At 42.7% G+C, this 19,927-nt stretch overlaps 1 protein-coding gene across 4 annotated transcripts in view; it reads right to left on the bottom strand.

The window, feature by feature from the left end:
- Nucleotides 1–19,927, bottom strand: part of MAPRE2 (microtubule associated protein RP/EB family member 2) — a 145,924-nt gene that overhangs the window by 49,147 nt on the left and 76,850 nt on the right. For 3 of the 4 annotated variants that reach the window (XM_037154462.2, XM_037154461.2, XM_037154460.2), the window contains one exon: nucleotides 9,348–9,475. The exons of the other annotated variant lie outside the window; for it this stretch is intronic. In XM_037154462.2, coding sequence (XP_037010357.1) covers nucleotides 9,348–9,468 — 121 coding nt within the window. In that variant the 5' untranslated portion in view covers nucleotides 9,469–9,475. The remainder of the gene's footprint in view (nucleotides 1–9,347; nucleotides 9,476–19,927) is intronic. 4 annotated transcript variants of the gene reach the window in all.

Here is a 19,927-nt window from a genome sequence, read left to right as displayed (position 1 = left end):
TACAGCCTTTATTACCTAAAACACGACCGTCCCTCTTCTGCTGCCCTGTATTCTAATACGTTTCCGAGTTTTGCGCATGCATGTATGTGCAAAACACAGCTTCTCTCTGCCTTGTGCAGGCATTTTCTGCCTAATGTGTCCCTTTGCCACCTTTTATACTTGGATAGAAATTCTCATTCTTTAAGTTTAGCCTAAATATCACCTTCTCTATGAAGTTTTTCTGTTCCCAGCACAGAATTAACCATTATAATGGCTAAGGAAACTCTCTTAGTTGATTGGTGAGCAGCTTTTTAAGACTGGGGATGGTCTCCAATTCATTTTTCTGCTGTCCTAACACAGTGTCTACTGTGAGAGTGAACCACTGGCAGCTCTAGAATTTTTATACAGAAAAGATTTAGGAACTAACTGCCACCTGCCTGGAGTTGGGAAACAAATACAGGAAGAAGAGGACAGAACTGAATGGAAAATGGGCAACTATTCTTAAATGTTCCATTAGCACATCCCTTTATGTGAGACTAAGAAAATACCAACCTTTCATATTACGGAGTTGGAGAAGCACTGATGGAGACTCTTAGGATAGCTAATGCAATATGGGTTTACTGAACTAAATTAAATACATGCAAAACAGTGATAACTCGAGGTATAAATCCTATGGGGGACCAAGCCTGTTACAAAGCTATTCTAGATGATGTTCTATTTTTCTCAATAGCACAGATAGGAGGAAATGAGGTTGTGAAGTCCTGCCAGGGGCAAGTTTTTTAAAGCAAGCCTGGGTTCAACATGAGGAAAGGGCCACATTCTTGGCATTCCAATGAGGGATCATGCACACGTGTGTGTATGTGCATTTATTAGAAGGAGACGATATCTTGCTTCACTCACCAGACGTTATTCTGAGAGAGCTGAATAGCCATTAAAAGGCAGGTGGTGAAACCTCAGAGTCACCTTGTCGTGCGTGGAGGGAAAGAGAGCTAAAAAAGGAGAGGAGGCGAGGAGCACAGGCAGAGAAGGTGAGGCTCTCTCCCCTCCCCACCCCACCCAGGTGTGGCTAGGTGGAACCAGGAAAAATTTTGTAAGACTGGGAGGAATGCCTGTGTTTTTGTATGAGTGGCTTGCTACTATTGGTTTAAAAAAAAGTTCTTGATGATGATGGTATCACTGGGTCACACCCCGGTTTTTAGCAGAATTACCAGCTATGCCCCCTTTTTCAACTAGATTGTAATTCAAAGGGGTGATATGACCTTCTTTTCTGACACCTCTGTCCCTAGAGGAGATGTCCAATGGGTTCTTGATAAATGGACAGGAACAAAATCAGAAACACGCGCACGCACACACACACATGCACGCACACACACACGCACACACACGTGCCCTCTACCACGCCCACAGCTACCAGACACAGAGCACGGATGACACAGGATGTGACCTGAGGTGATTCCAGTTCTAGCCACAGCTGTGACTTGGCTTCTCCAAGCTTTTATCCTCACATAACATAGAAATAACAAGCTCCTATTCATCTTCTGCACAGGGTTGTTGTAAGAACTAAATGAATACTACAGGTAAAAGCACACTGAAAATGGTAAAGACAGACATGTAAAAGTTGCGGCATTATGACATCATTACGCCTGGTTCAAATAATCAGAGCTTTAAAACTCAATAGGATTTAACAGGATTGTTTCAGATATGAAATAGGAATTTCTAAAATGCATGTTTTAGATTCAAAGGGCAAAGAATCAAAGACTAAAATGAGGTGCTTGGCCTCCCACTGACAAAGCGCGGGTACGAACACACCCCTCCGATACTTCCGTGTATCTACTGAAACCGTCCGAGGGCTTCTCCACTTCTTAGGCCTTTCCCCAGATAAACATATGAGGTGCTTAAGTAATCATAAATTCATTTATAAAAGGAAATGACTATCTCTCCCCACTACTAAACTCTTCCAGTTAAAGTCTTTAGATAATTAAAACTGAGGAGAAAAGGGAAAGAAAAAATAGCAATATGAATGCAAAATAATGTTTTATTGGGAACATATCCATCGTGTAAAGTAACTGACATCTTTAGACAAAACCAAAAAAACTTACAATATGTTGGAATATACTTTTTTTTCTTGTGAGGATACTAGTTTTTACATATCTTGGTGAATGACTTCAAAATAACATACCATCGTATACTTTAAAAGTAAGCATCTTATCGTAAAGACGAAATCAGAAGAGAAGGGGCTCTAGAGGTTTCTGACATTGGAATAATGAATTGCGAGTGAGTCTGAAATACGCCACTTCCTGGGGCTCCAAGGCCATCTCCCCCTACCCTTCACAGGGACTCCCTGGGGCCATTTCCTCAGGCAGTCGGGCCCCCAGGCGGTGGAGCTGATGGAGTTGATGCTGGGGCTTCGGAAGTTCATTCATTATTCTAGGCCCCAGACTCTCATTGGTATCTCTTTCATCACCTAGCCCCACCCTGTACTTGTTTTGATGACCTGCTGGCGAGACAGAACAGTTCTCATCTCTTGACTCACAGCTATGAACCATTCATGGTTTCAGAGCAGGTAAAACTCACCAGTCTTATTATAGTAGATAAAAAAAAAAAATAAACCAGAACCCAAGGAATTGCATGATAGAAAGTTTGTAAGTTAGTAATATACTAAGAAACCTAAAGGCTGAGAATTTTTCCAGTTAAAGAAAAATAAATAAGAGATGAAAGCCTAGCATTTAACTAAGGGCATTGCTTTGTACAAATTTGTACAGTTAAACTTGTGATCTTATTGAGAATTCTCAAAGACAATCATTAGTTTAAGTTTCTGATAACATGTCATCATGTATTGCATTTCCCCCCCAAAAATGAGAAGTTCTATATTTCCCTGAGAATATTCCATATGTATGCATAGCTGCTTCAAATAGAGTAAAGACTATTTTCACATAGTCATACGATGAGGTCATCAGGAAACACTCTACATTTCTCTTAGTGAAGACAACATGCTTCATTCATTTAAGGACTGTACCTAATAAAACGCGTGGTATCCCAAGTACTGTCACCCCATCTGACTCAAGAGGGAGAAATTCTGAGGTGTTTTCCAAACTATGGCCCTTCTAAGCCCAAGCAGCACCCAGCCACTCCCAAGAATCTGAATGAAGGTCCTTCTCCACAGGCTCCCATGTCCCCCGCCCCCCACCCCTTGGTGTGCTCAAAGTTCTTGCAAAATGGCACTTCCCACAGTGGGGTCTCTAATCTTTTGCAGGAGAGTACCCTGCTGTGTTAAGCTCTTAGAGGACAATAACCAGTCTTACTTATCTGGGTCCCCAAGGCCTAGCTCAAAGAAGGCCTCAAAATATGTATGTTAAATAAAACTAAGTTGATTATCACAACTGAATACAGTAATGAGATAGATGAAGATGTGACTGCTTTGAATGATATATCACTGCATACATATATGTAAAAAACTTTTAGTGGTGGTTTGATAAATGAGAGTGAATGCACACATACTTTTCCCCAATGGTATTTAGCATTATAAAAATACAGTTAAAAAAACAATAAAAACACCAATTTGTTTAGTTTTAGCTATAATGTATCAAGATACATGCAAATAAAGAAATTCAGAAGAAAAAGGTACTGTATTCTATATACTGCTCAAAATATAACCCTCCCTCTTAAATCCTCACCCAAGGATATGTTTACTGATTTACAGAGAGAGAAAGGGACAGAGAGGAACACTGATGTGAGAGGGAAACATCCATCGGTTGCCTACCTTTAGCACCATAAGCAAGGACTGACCCCACAACCTAGGTATGTGCCCTGAGTAGGGATGGAACCCACGACCTTTTTGGTGTGTGGGATGATACTCTAACCAACTGAGCCAGCCAGCCGGGGATAAACTCCCTTTTAACTAGCACATCAGCTGAGACACCAGAGTATACCGCCTGCTACCACAACTGAACCTGAGGCTGGACCCCTCCCTCCCCGCCTTGTCCAAGTCACTTTTTGCCTCCTTGCTCTGAAAATAGTTGGTATGCTAAGACCAAGTAAACTTATTGTAAAATTAGAGGAAAACTATCACCAAAAAACAAACACCCCCCCACCTCTCTACATAATACATCACAAACAAATGAAATTCCAATATCATTCCATTATGATTACATCTCTAACAATAGTAACACAATCCCAGACGACTTAACTTTCTTGCAGCAAATAACAATCTATGATTTTATAAAGCTAAGTACGTAAGCTCTTGAGCTTAGAGATACTGATGAAATATCCTTACTTGGTTTCAGTTCAAGAGAGCCAAGGAGAGGGCCACTAAATTTAGACTCTGAGCTGATTTCAGCACTAACCTGTCCTCCGGACAGAGGTCTCTGCAGACAGAAGAAAGGAGGAGAAGCGACACACACTAGCCCGGGATCAACCTATTTAACAAGCCCAGCCTGCGATCAAAAGTGGCCACAAAGAATGCTCTCTGGGCCCCGGCCCGGGCTACAAGCCTTGGGCATGGCGGACGGACAGCCACCCCTTTGTGACTCTTACAGCATTGCTGTAAAGCCCAGACCCTGCTGGGGCACAATCAAGGGCCCAGAATTGTAAATGTGACTACAAGGACGACAACATGATCAGTGAGATTCAGAAGTTTTTCTGGAGGAACACCAGCAATGTGATCCCAGACAAGGCCTGAAACAATTAGGAGAAGCGTAAGCTGAAATGGAATCAAATCCTGATCCTTTTCTATTTAAGACAGTCAAGAAAAAGCTAACTTTCCACCTAAAAAATGTTTTAATTCAAATGACACTTTAGTAAAATACTAACATGCTCAGGAAAATGACCGAGCTGTTAACCAGCATAGTGACAGAGCCAGGCAGTGCCCACCCGACATGTGCATTGTATCGCCGGGGTGCGGCCTGGACACCTGCCTGGCTGGGGTGGGAGGGGGGGACAAAGGAGGGGAAAGCTGCTTGGACAGAAGGGGCGACCTGCACTGGCCTTCTGAGGGGTGGGGGACTCACTAGTCAGGTTCTCAGCTGGCGGAGCACCAGCACTGACCTGGCAGTGGACCCAATGGCTCTGCGACCTGGCAGTGGACCCAATGGCTCTGCTGCTTAGATCTAGCCTAGGGAAGAGGACTGGACGCCGAAAAAGGGCCATCACAGAGAAGCTGGTGAGGCTAGGGGATGAGGGGTGAAAAGGAAAAGAAAATGATATGTTTCTTCTGCTCCCCTCACACTTCCCTATTCCGGTTTCTTTTTGTTCCTCCTCCCCACATAACCCATGACCTCTTCTATCATCTCCAAAACCCTCTCGACTTGCTAACGCTGCTTTCAGGGAGCTGTAGCACCCAGCTGCCCACTCTCCCTCTTGAGTACCTTGTAAAGTAGCTTAGCAAACTGGCTGGAGCTGGCACTGAAGTAGAAACAAAACGTCTCACCCTGCCAGAAGCCCTATAAATTTTATACACAATTAAACTAAAACAAAGTATTGTTAAGCAGAGCCGATATAATATTTTACATGGTTTAAACCCCCCATTTGTAGATTCAGGAAAATCTACAAATATCACTCATTTTCAAGCAGGTTTTGGTGAGCATACACCGCTGCACTCTAGGTAGTATTCATACCCACTGACAGTCTGCTCTCCGTTTATAAAGCCCACTGGTTTTCTTCGCTTGAACTTGCTTTTCACAAGAAATGAAACTGAATGCAAACCAAATACATATATGATTATGTGACTCAGATTTAATATTCAAGAATTTTCATACGGTTCTATCCTTGGGATAAAATCATGGGAAATAGGAATGAGTCACTGTTTTACAATTTACTGCAATGTATTTCCAAGTGCTATGCCTTCTTGCACCATTTTTCCTTTAAAGAGTTTTTAAAATGCTCACATTAAAAACAAATGAGATATTTTATAAAGACAGGAAATTCTGAACACCAGTGTGAAACAGTATTTCAGCTTTTTATGAACTAAAAAAAGAGCTGAATTAGTTTTAATAGTAGCTGGAGGGAGATCTCTTAGCTGGAAATAAAAAATAAAATAGGAAATAATACAAACAGGAAAAAAAAACCCCACTAAAGGAGGAGTGCCAGAATTGAAGCCCAAATCTTTAGGAAAGAGAGAAGGAAATACTCATACTGAACAGCAACAACAAAAAAATCAGTTGAAATATAGGAAGATATTTTATGTACATTTTCCCACAGCATACTACTGAAATAAAATCAGACATTTTGATTAAAAAAATGAAAAGTTGAAGAAAATGTATCAGTCCAACAAATTTGACTATTCCTAAGTATAATGAATGTAAATCACTAAGGTCAACAATACTTGTTTTTTTTTTTCTTATTCTAACAGCATTGTCCTAGCTGCCTTAAGTGTCTTCTAGAACAATGAAAGGCATAAATAAATGAATTCATAAATAAATAAATAAATAGATAGGCTTCTCCTGCTAAATGCCATTGCTGAAGACAAGGCCAAAGTCACAGACTAAATTATGAATAAGGAACCTGTGCCAGCTAGGGCTTTGGATAATTTAACCACAGTTTTAGTGGTTTGGGTTTTCTCAAAAATGCACTGCAAGCTCTTGGCGGCAGCACAAAGCACTGGGGTGCTTGTTATGATGCAGATTTTGGGCTTCACACCCAGAGATTTTGACTTAGAAGGTCAAGGATCTTAAGAATCTGCATTTTCAAGCAGCTCTTCAGGAGGTTATAAATGCATACCATTCACAGTATATACTTTGAAGAAGCTATGGCCTAATACAGGGGGGTCAAACTCATTTTCACCAGGGGCCACATCAGCCTCGCGGTTGCCTTCCAAGGGCCAAAATAATTTTAGGACTGCATCAATGTAACTATTCCTTCCTTAACTGTTAAGGAGCTGAAATTATATTTGGCCCTTTGAAAGCAACTGTGAGGCTGATGTGGCCCCCGGTGAAAATGAATTTGACACTCCTGGCCTAACATAAATAAACACTCCCCCCGCCCCCAGCAAAAAACACATTTCAGAGCGGAAAGGTAGTATCTTTCAAAGGCAAAAGATTTATAAGATCTGAAGAGAAACCAGAGTATAGAAAGGTAGTATCTTTAAACTTTATTCTTCTCAACTGTCTGTCTATCTTGTAATCTTTGGTAGCCAGTCAGTTATTTCAATGGAAGTTCCCTGTTTAGCACTGATCAAAATTGTTTCTACGGGTTTCATCAAGCCACACCTGCTAGTAAAATAGCTACGGATGGTTGCAAAATGCATGCTGATGCCTTCTTTAAAATAACTTCACAAATGTGGTTTAAGAATCCTTCACAAATGCCACTTAAAATTTTGGTGAATATGGCTTAAGAAATTTGAAAGATCTGCAAAGAAATTACGTATATTACTCATAAAATTTTATTTATCTAAAGAAACCTCTGATTTGCTTTCATATGCTAGCAAAGTCTCTCCGAGTGTACTGCCTAGGAAGCTCCTCACGGATTCTTGTAACATTTATGAACCATGGCTGGGAATTTTCTCTATGACTCTCTTCCTTATCCCCTTCCGCCCTGGGTCTCTTTTTCTTGATAACCAACCCCCATTCTCCTTATCCACATGTACGCACACCCACTTTGTGCGGAAGATTACATCAGTTACAATAAAGTGGCATGTGCTATCAACAAAGGGACTGCTAATAACAGAGAAACTTGTGTTCTTTTCTGGAGCAAATTAAAAAATAAAATATGAGAGAGTACCAGAATGCATAGCAAGAACAGCACAGTACAAATCTGACTGAGTGGCAACGTGAAGCTGACTAAGATATGCCAGGGGTTGTTTGACAATAGCTGTTTGAGCCACTTCATTAGGCCAACAATGTGCTCCTGCTGCATCATCCAAGCCTAGGCCAGCTTTCCTCTAGGCTGTCTGGGGTTGGGGTGGGGCAAGAATCTGGTCAGCTAGCACCCACTCTTGACCTCACAAACCACAGGGCTTCATGTTTGAGGACTGGGCACAGAGCGGTGGGTGAGGCAGTGCCTAGGTTCTGGCCAACCTCACTGCCTGCCTCTTGGGAAAAATGATCATGAGAGAAGAGGTCTCGACAGTATCGGGAGCCTGTCCTTCAGTCTGTTCGGATCAAATCCAGACCTGCACAGAGAGTGTTCACTGGTGGGCACTGCACTTAGGCATATCAGGACGCTTTCCAAAATTTCCAAATTCTGACTGTGCTCCTGAAATCTGTTTACACCCAGCGCACTGGGAAAGAGCAAACCAGCCAACAGCATGCACCACATTAACCTAATGACTGCTTTGTACCTACTACGTTTCATGGAATTGCATGTGAATACACTTCAGTAATACATTCTATTTTCTAATACCATTTTCATGTCAGAGCCAGAGGGGAAATCTCTTACCAATTAGTTCACAAGAAGAAAATACTTCCTATTTCCAAAGGAAGACTATTTATTCCTTTGATAGATACATACATCTATGAAAGAATTACTTTATCAGTGGCATGTTTTTATAACATGCCCCTACTTTATCATTGAAGTCGAATCTTTTTATTATTTAAACAAGTATTACTCAATATACATTCCCTACAGACCTACTTTATATACAAGGCATGATGTCATTGCAGGCATCCAAAAAAATAAAACTCAAGTACAGTCTTGTCCTCAAGGACTCTTGGTGCCTTCAGGGGAGGAGTTAGAGCTTCTAACACTGTGGCAAGGGTTATGCTGGAAGGGCAGGCTGGGTGTTTCAGGGAACCCTCCGCAGAAGGAGCCAGCCACGGGTGAGTCAGACTTTAAAGTGTGAATGGGAGGGGTTTCGCCATAAATCAGAGCAAGAAGAAAGCCCTTCTCAGCAAAGGGTGCATGGAGAAAGCTAGGGGATGCAAAAGGGAAGGAGTCTTCAGGGAACGAGGAGTACTCTGCCAGGCTGAGACACAGGGAAGAGAGACGTGGACGACGAAACTGAGGAGATGGGTTGCAGCTAGACCATAAAGGACCATATAAACCACATTAAAAAGTGTGAATTTTATTTCAAGAGAAGGACCATGCAGAGCCCTCAAGGCTTTTAAGGATGAGAGGTGCAAGTCCCAATCTGCATTTTAGCAAAAGTGGGGTGGCTGATGGGATGATGGAGAGGAGGCTGGAAGACCAGTTAGAGGCATCACAGGGCTCAAGTGAAACTCGTCAAATTACGCATCGAGCCGGCCCTAGGCTTTTAGATGTTCTTGAAGAGTTCCCCCCAAACATTCTTTCATTTTACCTGAGCTTTCCTGTGAGGAATATATCAATACTGATACGTATTTTTCCTACCCTAAATACATCATCTGCGGTTCACAAAATCACATTCCACATGATAGACAGTTAACATTTAGGTAAATACTTAAAAGATAATCTCTTACCTGAACAAAGCTGTTCCACTTTTGTGTAGTTTAAAGATACTATGTCATTGACCCATGCGATGATGTCATGTCTGCTCATAGTCTCTTGGGTTATCGAGGTAGAATACACATTGACCGCCATTCCCCAACTAGAAACAAAAACAAACAAGTTTGTTTGTCTACAAGGAAAAAGTAACTCAGAAACACAGACACCTATTCAAGGTGGCGACCCCAGGCAGAACTCTAAGGGATGTAAGAGTCCCGCTTTGGCTAAGCCCTTCTTTTGATCTTTCTCTCTATTCTATACATTTGTCACCATACTGACTTGCATGTATTGTTCACACGGCCTCATTTTCCATCTCCCTCGACTGGACTCAAATGTTCTGTGGTTTCTGGGATTGCTAATTCATCCTTATTGGAGTCTCACTACACGTCTATGTGTGGTATTAAAAAGTTACCAGGTCTGTGACAGTGTACACTCATCTTTTAGCTTTGTGCATTATTTCATAGCACTTTCACTGCTTACCAATGCCACCTGCTCATCTAAAAACACTATCATTCTTGCCTCCTCCCTTCCCCTCATTGATACATCCAGTCCGCCAGCAAATCCTGCTGCTTCTACCTTTCGAGTAGGATCCAAACTTCCATTAACCTGGCGTTTTGCAAAAGTCTCTTCATGCTCTTTCAGCTCATGGCCTCCCCCCAACCACCAGGTCTTATCACAACAGGCACAGTGATCCTATTGGCATCAATCAGATCGCCCTCTCCTTAGTTCAAAGCCCTCCAACGGCAGCTCATCCAACAGAGCAGAATCCAAAGTTCTCAACATGCTTTATGAGAATGTAATCCTGGTATCTTCTACTACCCTCTCCCCAGCTCTGCCCTATGCATGTGTCATACCCTACACCACGTACACATAGCACCATGTGTGTGTGCTTTCACTTCAGCAGTTTCCTCTCACATGCAGAAGGAGAGAGAACAGAACAACAAATGAGATGTGTTTACTTCTTGGCTTCAATGCTTCTCAATACTTGGCTAATTTTGTTTCATTTATACTTCCATCAACATTCCCTGCCCCCCGTCCTCCATCCCCAAGACGAATTATTTTGAAGTAAATGCCAAGCATCCCATCATTTTATCTATAAATAATTCAGCATATCTCTAAAAGATAAGGACATTTAAAAAACCAAACCATAACAGTATTATCGCACCTAAAAATAAAAAGTTTCTTAACATCATCAAATACATGCTATGTCTTATAATTCTGTTTCAGTGTGTTTGAATCTGGATTCAAATAAGGTTCATATACCAAGACTCTTTGATATGTACTTTACATTTCTTTTATTTATAGGTTTCTTCTCCATTTCTAGTATTTACCTTGCAATTTTTGTTATTGTTGTGGAAAGAACTGGGTTGGATGTCTTGTAGAGTTTCCACAATCTGGGTTTTGCTCACTGCACCCCATTGGAGTGATTTAACATTCCTCTGTCCCTCGTATTCTCTTTTTTTTTTACTATTTTTAAAAAATTTAAATATTGTATCAGTTTCAGGTGTACAATACAGAGATTCAACATTTTTATACCTTGCTATGTGATCTTGTCCCTTGTATTTTATACACAGCTAATTTGATCTAAAGTTGTGATCTGATTCAAGTTCTCATTGAGGGGTGGGGTAGAAAGTCTAGTTCACACAGTGTCTGAACTTCCCTCAGGCCTGACTGACGCCTTTTGTGATACATTAGCCATTGGTGGCATTTGCCTAGACCTAACAATTCTCTAGAGACTTCAAAGTAATACTCTATTATTTATTCTTGATTTATTAGCTAGAATAACTCCACAAAGAGAAACGCCCCCTAAGGTACCAATCATAAAAGGCAGAAAAGACACCTGATTCTTTCCCTTTATCTACCAGTTTTCAAAGTGAAGAGGTAGTTCCCCAATATTTTCCAAACGTGACAAGGGGGGTTTTATTTTTCATGTGTAATTAAGAACTCGTAGATTTAAACATATTTGATATGTTTCAGTGCACTGCAGTTTATGTCTTTATTGACAGGACCTTGCAGAGGGCTTACTCAGGATGGCTTCTAAGTTCTGGCAAAGTCCTGGAAGCCTTCGATACCATCCATGCTTTCTGGTGTGAGGAAGTGCTCCAGCTCAACCTGTACCTCTCCTGCCTTAGACCTAAAACCAGTCATCTCTCTAAAGGCTCATTATTCCTTTTAGTGGCAAATGGTATTCAGAGGTAAGTAATATTTTTAAGCCTGACTACATATGACAGAAAAATCTATACAGTTTTATAGGTTTAGCATAAAAACCTATGTATTTATGAAACAGTTGTGTTTGGAATTCTCATTAATGCTAAAGAAAGAAATAAAAATCTGCTTTTTACTTAAAATGCTAAATGAAGACTTAATTTATAAACAAACATAAAAATAAGTAAATATCCATCCTTCCGGTCATCCATCCTTAAAAGCACCCTCATCTCTAAATTCTCTTCCCCTGCAGATCTGAAAACACTCTCGGCCCGCATCTCAGATCATGTGACCATAACTACCGCTTTCCCACGTTGTTAAATGCTACTTACTTTTTGGCTAATAAACTGTTTTCTTTGGTCTATCATTTTTTAAACAAAGCCATTGACTTTTACCACCCATTCATTTTTACATCTGCTATATACATTATGTAAAACCTTAAAAATAATTCAAAATTAAAGATGCTTTGGACCTTTGAAGTAATTTTCATATACTGGCATAAGCTGGCAGTCGACACACTTTTCTGATGGGCCCTCCCTCAGTCGGTGCCGAAAGCATCTGCACTTCCGGGCAATGCACTGATGGAGGATGCGGCACGGAGGCCAGGACCGTGCAAATGGAAACAAACTGACCGGGGATGACGTTTTTGCTTCAGGCGATTAAAAATAAAACCTTTCACAATGCCAGCGAGAGACAATTCGATCTGCCTTTTAAACCTAAGCTACCTACAGGTTAGTAAAACTGTTCTTTCTACCCAGCAGAAAGAGACGTACAAAAAAGGACAGGCGGAAGAGTTGTGCCGGCCTTTTTAAAAAGCCACCAGAACAAGGAAGCAAGTCAGGCGCTGCAGGTCTGTCGCTGAGTCACATTCTCCTCCAGGTCCTCACTGATAATGCTCACCTGAGGACAGCAATCCTCCCACACCTCAGCAGACTTTCAGCTCACAAAGATAAGTACAGCACTCTCTGCCTTCAAAAAGGTCATTAAGATCCCATCAGACTGTCAGCTGATTTCTCAAAAGAGACCTTACAGGCAAGAAGGGGCTGGAAAGAGGTATTCCAAGTCATGAAATCCAAAGACCTACATCCAAGATTGCTCTATCCAGCAAAGCTTTCATTTAGAATGGAAGGACAGATAAAGTGCTTCTCAGATAAGGTCAAATTCAAGGAGTTCATCATCACCAAGCCCTTATTATATGAAATGTTAAAGGGACTTACCTAAGAAAAAGAAGATAAAAAAGATGAACAGTGAAAGGACAGCAAACTCACAGTTACTAACAACCACATCTAAAACAAAAGCAAACTAAGAGGACAGCTAGATCCGGAGCAGAACCAAAGAAATGAAGATCTCATGGAGGGTTAGCAACAGGGGAGTGGGAGGAGAAGGGGGGTGAAGGTGCAGAAAATAAGTAGCATAGACGGTAGATAGAAAATAGATGGGGGGGCAAGAATAGTATGGGAAATATAGAATCCAAAGAACTTGAGACACATGGTCATAAACTAAAGGGGGGAAATGGTAGGGGTGGGGAGGGTACAGGGTAGAGGGGAATGAAGGGGATAATATAACTGTAATGGCATAATCAATACAATAAAAATTAAAAAAAAAAGATGAACAACAAAACAGCGCCTGATTTTTGCTTTAGAAAAACTCCACTTAGTTTTTCCTGCGCAATAGTTACTAGGCTCACCCCTCTAACCAGCACAGCTGCTGTCCCCAGACACCTGGAGTAAGAGTGACCATGTGCTGAGAGACCAGTGGGAAGACTAGGATAGAGGACAGACCAAGAGGAAGGGTGGAACAGGAACATTTCCTAAAAGAAAACACCACATTAAATAGATTTCCATACCTACTTCCAATTAATAGCAATAGAATCAGTACAGTTAATTTCTAATTACCATCTATGCGGATTAGAATACCCTCGTAATCTATCTTAGTTCCCTATGGGCAACGCCTTCGGACTCTGGGTTCAGACTGCCCCTCTGCGGAGGGGAGGGGCTCCTCCTCACTGCCGGGAAGCCGGGCGGCAGCCCAAGTGGAAGGAGGATTCCATTCCTGCTCTCCATCCAGCCTTTTCTCAGTTCCTCCGGCTCCCACTTTCCTACAGGCGTGACTCCAATACAGTCAACCTCAGTTCTCCAGGAGACTAAAACAGTTCACAGAAGAAAATTTATATCTGTCCAAATATGAAACTCAGGGCTGATGACGAGAGTACTTAATAGTCTTATCAATAGTACTTCATAGCCTTAATAGTATTTAGAAGCTCTTCTGTGGACATCCTCTAAAATCCCAGTGTTTCACATTATAATTTACTGGGTGCTGATCTACCTTACAGTATAAAGGTACAAGCACTGGTCCCTGTTTATTCTTCTGTGTGGTAAGAAATGTTGTGTGGTAAGTAACATGGAGTTTCTCTATCATTTGACAATGAGAGTGATCCCATGCTCCCAGTGTGGTCCCTGAAAGAATTCCATGAGGGAATCGGGGCAGGAGTTATATTCTTTCCTGACGAATGTGGACTGCTAGTGCGATGGAAGGTAAGAATCAAAATTATTTAAATATCAGACTTTTTAATGTGTTGAGCAATTTACAAAAATTCAGTCAAGAAAAATAAATGTTTAAGAAAGGTAAAGTAGTATCAAATGTTCCAGAATGAAGAGCTGAGGCACCATGCAGGGTTAATTCTCTTGTGTGGATCTTCTGCATGTTTTTTTACACAAAAACAACAGTTTATTCTTAGGTGAGCAAGCCATCTGGTCTCTGGGACACAGCATTTCTCTCTGTGCCACCGTTGGATGGCACAAAAACAGGAGCTGAAGCACTGTCCCACTATAATTTGTGGCTTTCAGCCAGATTCTCACCCAGCTCATTCAGTGTTCGAAGCCTGGTAAGCACAGCAGCATTGACGGTAACGGATAAGGGACTCTCCCAGCAACGCAGTCTGTGGGTCGCTATATTTTGATATGGCATTTCAACTTCATTTTAACACGAATCTGCATCCATGGCTCCTACTTGAAAATATATCAGTAATCACAATATATTTATACACTGTTTCTGTGAATGTTTGAATGCCCTTTTGAAAAGCTGGCAACATATATATTCTTTGTAAGCAGAAGAGAAAGAAAAAAAAAGCTCTTCATCTCTCCCGCAGGCAAAGTCACTGTTTGGGCCCCTCTGGATAGTGCCCACTGACCCACGTGACTTTAGAAAAAGAACAACCTCAGCCCGAGGGCCAGGGTGTTGACTCTGCCCCGAACTCCACATTCTGTGGAGGTGGTGTAGACAGGGGTGGGGCAACCTCATGCTTTGCAGCCGTTGTTCAGCCGTGCTGATGTTGGCCTACAGAAACAAAAGGAATTTTACGTGACTGGCACCTGAGTTCATCTGCTGAGCAAAGCCTGGATAGAGGCTTGGCAAGCCCCCAACTGTGGAAACCAGAATATGAATCCTACTACCTTTCTGGTCATGGGCTCCCAAACCAATTAATTACAAAATAATCTACAACTCTGTCCAAGAACAGATTTTGCAAGGTTCGTGAATTATTCAAGGTCTCTTCAAAATCTGACAAATATGTGAAATGTCCTAGCTAGCATTATGTGCAGCCATTAAATGAAATTATTTCCTATGTAATTCATTTCGTCTCTCTGCCCCACCCTAGCCCTTACAAAGAGATCACAGCCATACGTGTGTGTGTGGGGGGGGGTTGTGCTTGAGGAGGGAGGAGGCCACTTTTCCTCATTTCCTCCCTTCACACTTTGATCACTTCTTCTGGAGGAAAATGCAGCATTTTTTCGGCATGGCTCACGACAGGCCAGGTGTCCCAGGATCCTGGCGTTGGTCTTGTTTTGGGTGTGTGGATATAGGGAGCAGGGTTTGAGAAATTAATTCTGGGAATGAGGCATGTGGAACCTATTTTCATTTTGATTTTTTTTCACAACTAACGTCTGAGTTTGCCAGGCTTCCCAAGTTTAGACACGACCATCTGCAGAAGCACAGCTCTGCATAAGTGGTGGTCTACTGTGTATAAGGAAGCTCCGCCTGGCTCAGATTTACCCCAAACCTATTTTGAAGCTGAACCTTTAAAAGCCCTTCCTGACTTGAGTTACCTTCCTTATGTTACTCCCTAAAGGAACCTACCTGCAACCGGAAATTTCACCTTTGATATACAACAGGAATGTGTCCAACCTTTTTCAACCCCTGGTGCACATCAACTAATTACTAAAATTCTGCAGCACACCAAAAAATATTTTTGTGGATCTGAAAAGAAAACCCAAGTATAATTTTGATTCATTGACAGCGAACAGCTATTGTATTGGCTGTTTTCATTTTTTAAATTTGATAATCTAAGGGAAAAGAGATTGGTACTCCTGACTAAATAGCCAGGTATTGCATGTTTTAAAAATTCTTGCAGCACGCTGATTGAAAATGGCTGATATAAAATATTCTGAAAATTCCACCCATTCTATGCCAACATGCTCCATTCACACATCTCACACGGGCAGCTGACAACTACACCCATATATAGGGTTGACTGTCTCTCTCCTCTCTTGTACAATGTCTGCTTTCAACATGTTCCTCCCTCACTGGGAAGAGTGATCCACTTTCCACCCAGTTTCGAGTAAGTGAACACAAAGGACACATTGAAAAAGAGGTGCAAATAATAATGGTATCTTTCTTTCACCTGAAATTATTATTTCTTGACCTTGGGCACACAAGGATTTCTGTAACCCTTACGTAGTCTATAACCCAAATTGTTTCTTGAGTAACATTTAAAAATACTGGTGTTTCATAGGAAGCCAGGTCTCGCTGTCAGGTGCTACAGGTCCTTTTAGAGTGTCTCAGGAGCCCCCTTCCCTACCAATCACTGAATTTACACTTAGTCCAGGTTAAGACCTCACCTTTAATTCCCACCTCACAGGGCATCTTTGGTTTAAGTTTTTAGGATTCTCAAGGTTGGCCTGTTCCTACACGGAGATGCGTGATTTAAAACACACCCATAACCACAGCTGTCTAGTCAGAATTTCGCCATTCTAGCAGAAATAGCCATGCTGCAAACACTTCTAAGTAGTCACAAATATTATGATGAAGCACTTAAAAAGAGATTTAGCCAATCGTTGATATAACAGTTGCTTGTCTCGCAAGTGACCTCTTTCTAAAATAACCTGCAAATATTTTGAAGAAAAAAATTACATTTATGCCCACAGATTAAAGACTGAACTGAGGAAAGAAATCCCACAGCTGTTCTCAAAGGCCACGTCTAAACCAGAATATATGTCATGGAGCTGGGAGGAGATGGGGAGCTTCGGCCGCACAGCACACATCCCCTGAAATGTGCTGAGTCTCCCTCTGCAAAGCCTCCGGACAGCACAGACGGATCCTGACTGAATGCCTCCTTCCTGGCTCCCTCCTAACAAAAGGCTGATGCGCACCCCGCCGGGTTGTCCCCAGTAATGAACTGGGCATCCGTAGGGAGGGCCGTGTCAATGTGTCCCCTGAACCAGAAACTTCCCTGCTTTTCAGCTGTGCATAATTCATTCTCTAGACTCAATACGGCAAGGGGTAGGATTTAAACATCTCATCAAGGAAAGAATATGGCCAGATAATTCTCCATTCATCACTTTCTCTTTATTGGTGACCTGCAACGTGGGGGCAGGGGGTGTGTTTGAGGAGGGAGATCGGATGGGGCAAAGCGGGAGTCAAAGAGGGTACGTATCCATGAAAGACAAACCTTGACAAGATGAAATCTCCCTGGAGAGACATGGAAACTGTACTGAGTTTCATTTAAAACTGGGCACTAAGGCTTTCGCTGACTTCGTGCGAACACCAGGGCCTGCACGGAGTCTGTGGCTGACGGCGGGCGTAGGAATTGGAGAAACCACTTGCTGTCTTCGGGTGGTAAGGCACACTTGGGCCGCTCAGGGCGGACGCACATCTGTTCTCTCTTTACAGGGCCTATGAGTCTGTTATGGGACTAGACAGACAGTGCAAGACCAACTCCCCCGGACGCTGCCCTCCCCGGAGAGCTGCCACAGCCAGGGGACCAGGGGACCAGGGGACGGGGCCCCTCGGCAGCACAGGTCTGAGTGCAGCACGGACTTCAGACAAGGCCAGCAGAGAACCACCAGTACATGCCCACGGGTATAAAATACATGTATTTTATTAAAACACAGATACTGAAGTTAGGCTGTTTCACTCAAAATTAGACTATTCACATATTTAGAAAGCCAATGTGAAGAACTACTAAGCTGCGTAGAGGGACCCTGGATAAAACATGAGTAGCACGAGTTGCATCAGAGGCAGAGCTGCCTGCTCTTTATTCCAGGCTGTTCTACGGAGCCTACTACTGCAACGGCCCTGTGCTCTCCATTACCATTCACTGCTTCCTGATGATGCTTATTATGGCACAACATTCCGCTTCAGTCTGAAGTCAGAAGTCCCAGCCCCAGCAAGTAACTGCCACCTCCCCAAGGGAATGAGCAGAAAATAATGCTTTTTTTCAGGGAGCCCATCTCTTTTGCCATTAACTGTTACTCTCTAAAATGGAGAGATGACGCTCTTCCTTGCCACATCACCAAGTATTCCAAGCACTATTTTTTTAAATGGAGTACGATTAAAACACACAGATTTCTCCAACTGCCTGCGAAAGGAGGTTCCATAACCAGCCTCAAAAATCTTCCCCCATTTTAAAAGCTTTGACACTATCAGTGTTAACCCATCGGTTTCTATTCAGCAAGTGGCTCCTTAGCTTCACTACCCACAACGCTGTAAGTAAATGCAATGGAAATGCAACTTCAAACAGCATATGTAGGTTTTGGTTCTTTAAAACTCAGAGGTAACAAGTCAATAGCTATGGCCCTGAAATGACTTGGAAAGTTGGCACTTATCCAAGGAATGGAGAAATTTTGGAATTCTAAAAAAAGTTCTTTGTGGCATTCATAATGTCCAGTGATATGAATGAAACTCAGCTGCATAGAATAAAAGAGTAAAAAGCTATAGCCATGAACACATGAACACATACAAAATGGGCATACGTTTCTTCGCATGGTCAGGAATGCGGCAGATTATAGCTGATTATATTTGCCTAAATGCCCATCTGTTTGAAACAGTGAGTGGCTTGGTATCCATGCTCTGAAAATAATTTCAATGACCCAGAGCTCATTCCCATGCCACAGGGCTTGGCTGGTCTCCTCGGGCACCAACTTGGCTCCCAGTACATCTACTTCTTGACCATATGCCTTCTGTTTACTTTCCCAGCCCTACTGGGCCCTGCTCCCTCTCACCCTGACCTTAGCTCTCTCCCATAACCCCAAGTCATTTCTGGTCAGGCCCCGAGCCTCCCCCGACCTCCCCCATGACCCCGGGTCAATGTCTCAGGGAAGGAGTGCCGCCGCCACCACCACGATGAGGGCTCACACTCAGCAGTCAGCCCGCCAGGCATAAAACCGGGCGCGTGAAATACAGCAGAGGCGTGGCAGCCGAGGGAGCACACCACCACCACAGGGCCACACTGGACGGTGGGCGATGTGTCGAGAGTGCCCCCCACCTCCTGGTCTGGGCTGTTCTGTGCTCTTGGTAGTACTGGTTCATCCTCAGGTACTTAGCACCTTCAGTGGTCTACCTTTTTTCTAAACCTTCTCGCTATAAAAAAAACAAATGAAGGATGACAGCGTCAAGGTTAATCCTTAGTTCCCAGCACTTGGCACCAGTGACTGCATCTCAGGCTTCAGGTTGGGCTCGCACTCAACTCCTCGGCAAGCGCTCCCTGCCCGCCCTCTGAAGTGGTCCCTTCAGTTACTCCCACATCCCTGTGGGAGATACTAACACAATCTGTAACTATCTTGTTTATTGTCTGTCTACTAATTCCTGACCCCAGAATGTAAGCTCTATGAAGGCAGGCGTTTTATAGAATGTATTCTGTTTACTGCTGTGTCTTCTGTGCCCAGATCAGTGCCCGGCACATTAGCGGGCACGGTAAATAAATGCTGAATGGATGCATGTGTGGAAGAGTTTTGTGAGGAGGGGAAATACACAGGGTTCCTGAACCCTGTAAGGGTTCCATGTAAGCAACTGCCAGCATATGTCTCTAGTGCTGTGTGAGGAAGTTAGAAGATAAATCAGGGTTGAGTGAATTAAAAGGACTTTGTCGCCTATGACTAAAAAATAAAAGGTAGAGAAATATGCCATTCTTCATGTCTCCAACACTGATATGCAGAACTCCCAGCTGTATTTCAGCATTATGAGAGCTCTGACCTAGAAGTCAGGGACGCTGCCTTCTAGTTCCAGGGCCACCATCACCCTGGCCTGGCACCTGTAGGCATCTCCCTTTCTTCCTCAGTGCAAGTAGTTAACGTGC

This window comes from Artibeus jamaicensis, unplaced genomic scaffold, assembly GCF_021234435.1.
Source record: "Artibeus jamaicensis isolate MK-2021 breed Jamaican fruit bat unplaced genomic scaffold, CSHL_Jam_final contig_354, whole genome shotgun sequence".
NCBI lineage: Eukaryota > Metazoa > Chordata > Mammalia > Chiroptera > Phyllostomidae > Artibeus > Artibeus jamaicensis.
Note: the sequence above shows the minus strand (reverse complement) of the source record. Positions and strands in the feature narration are given on the sequence as shown.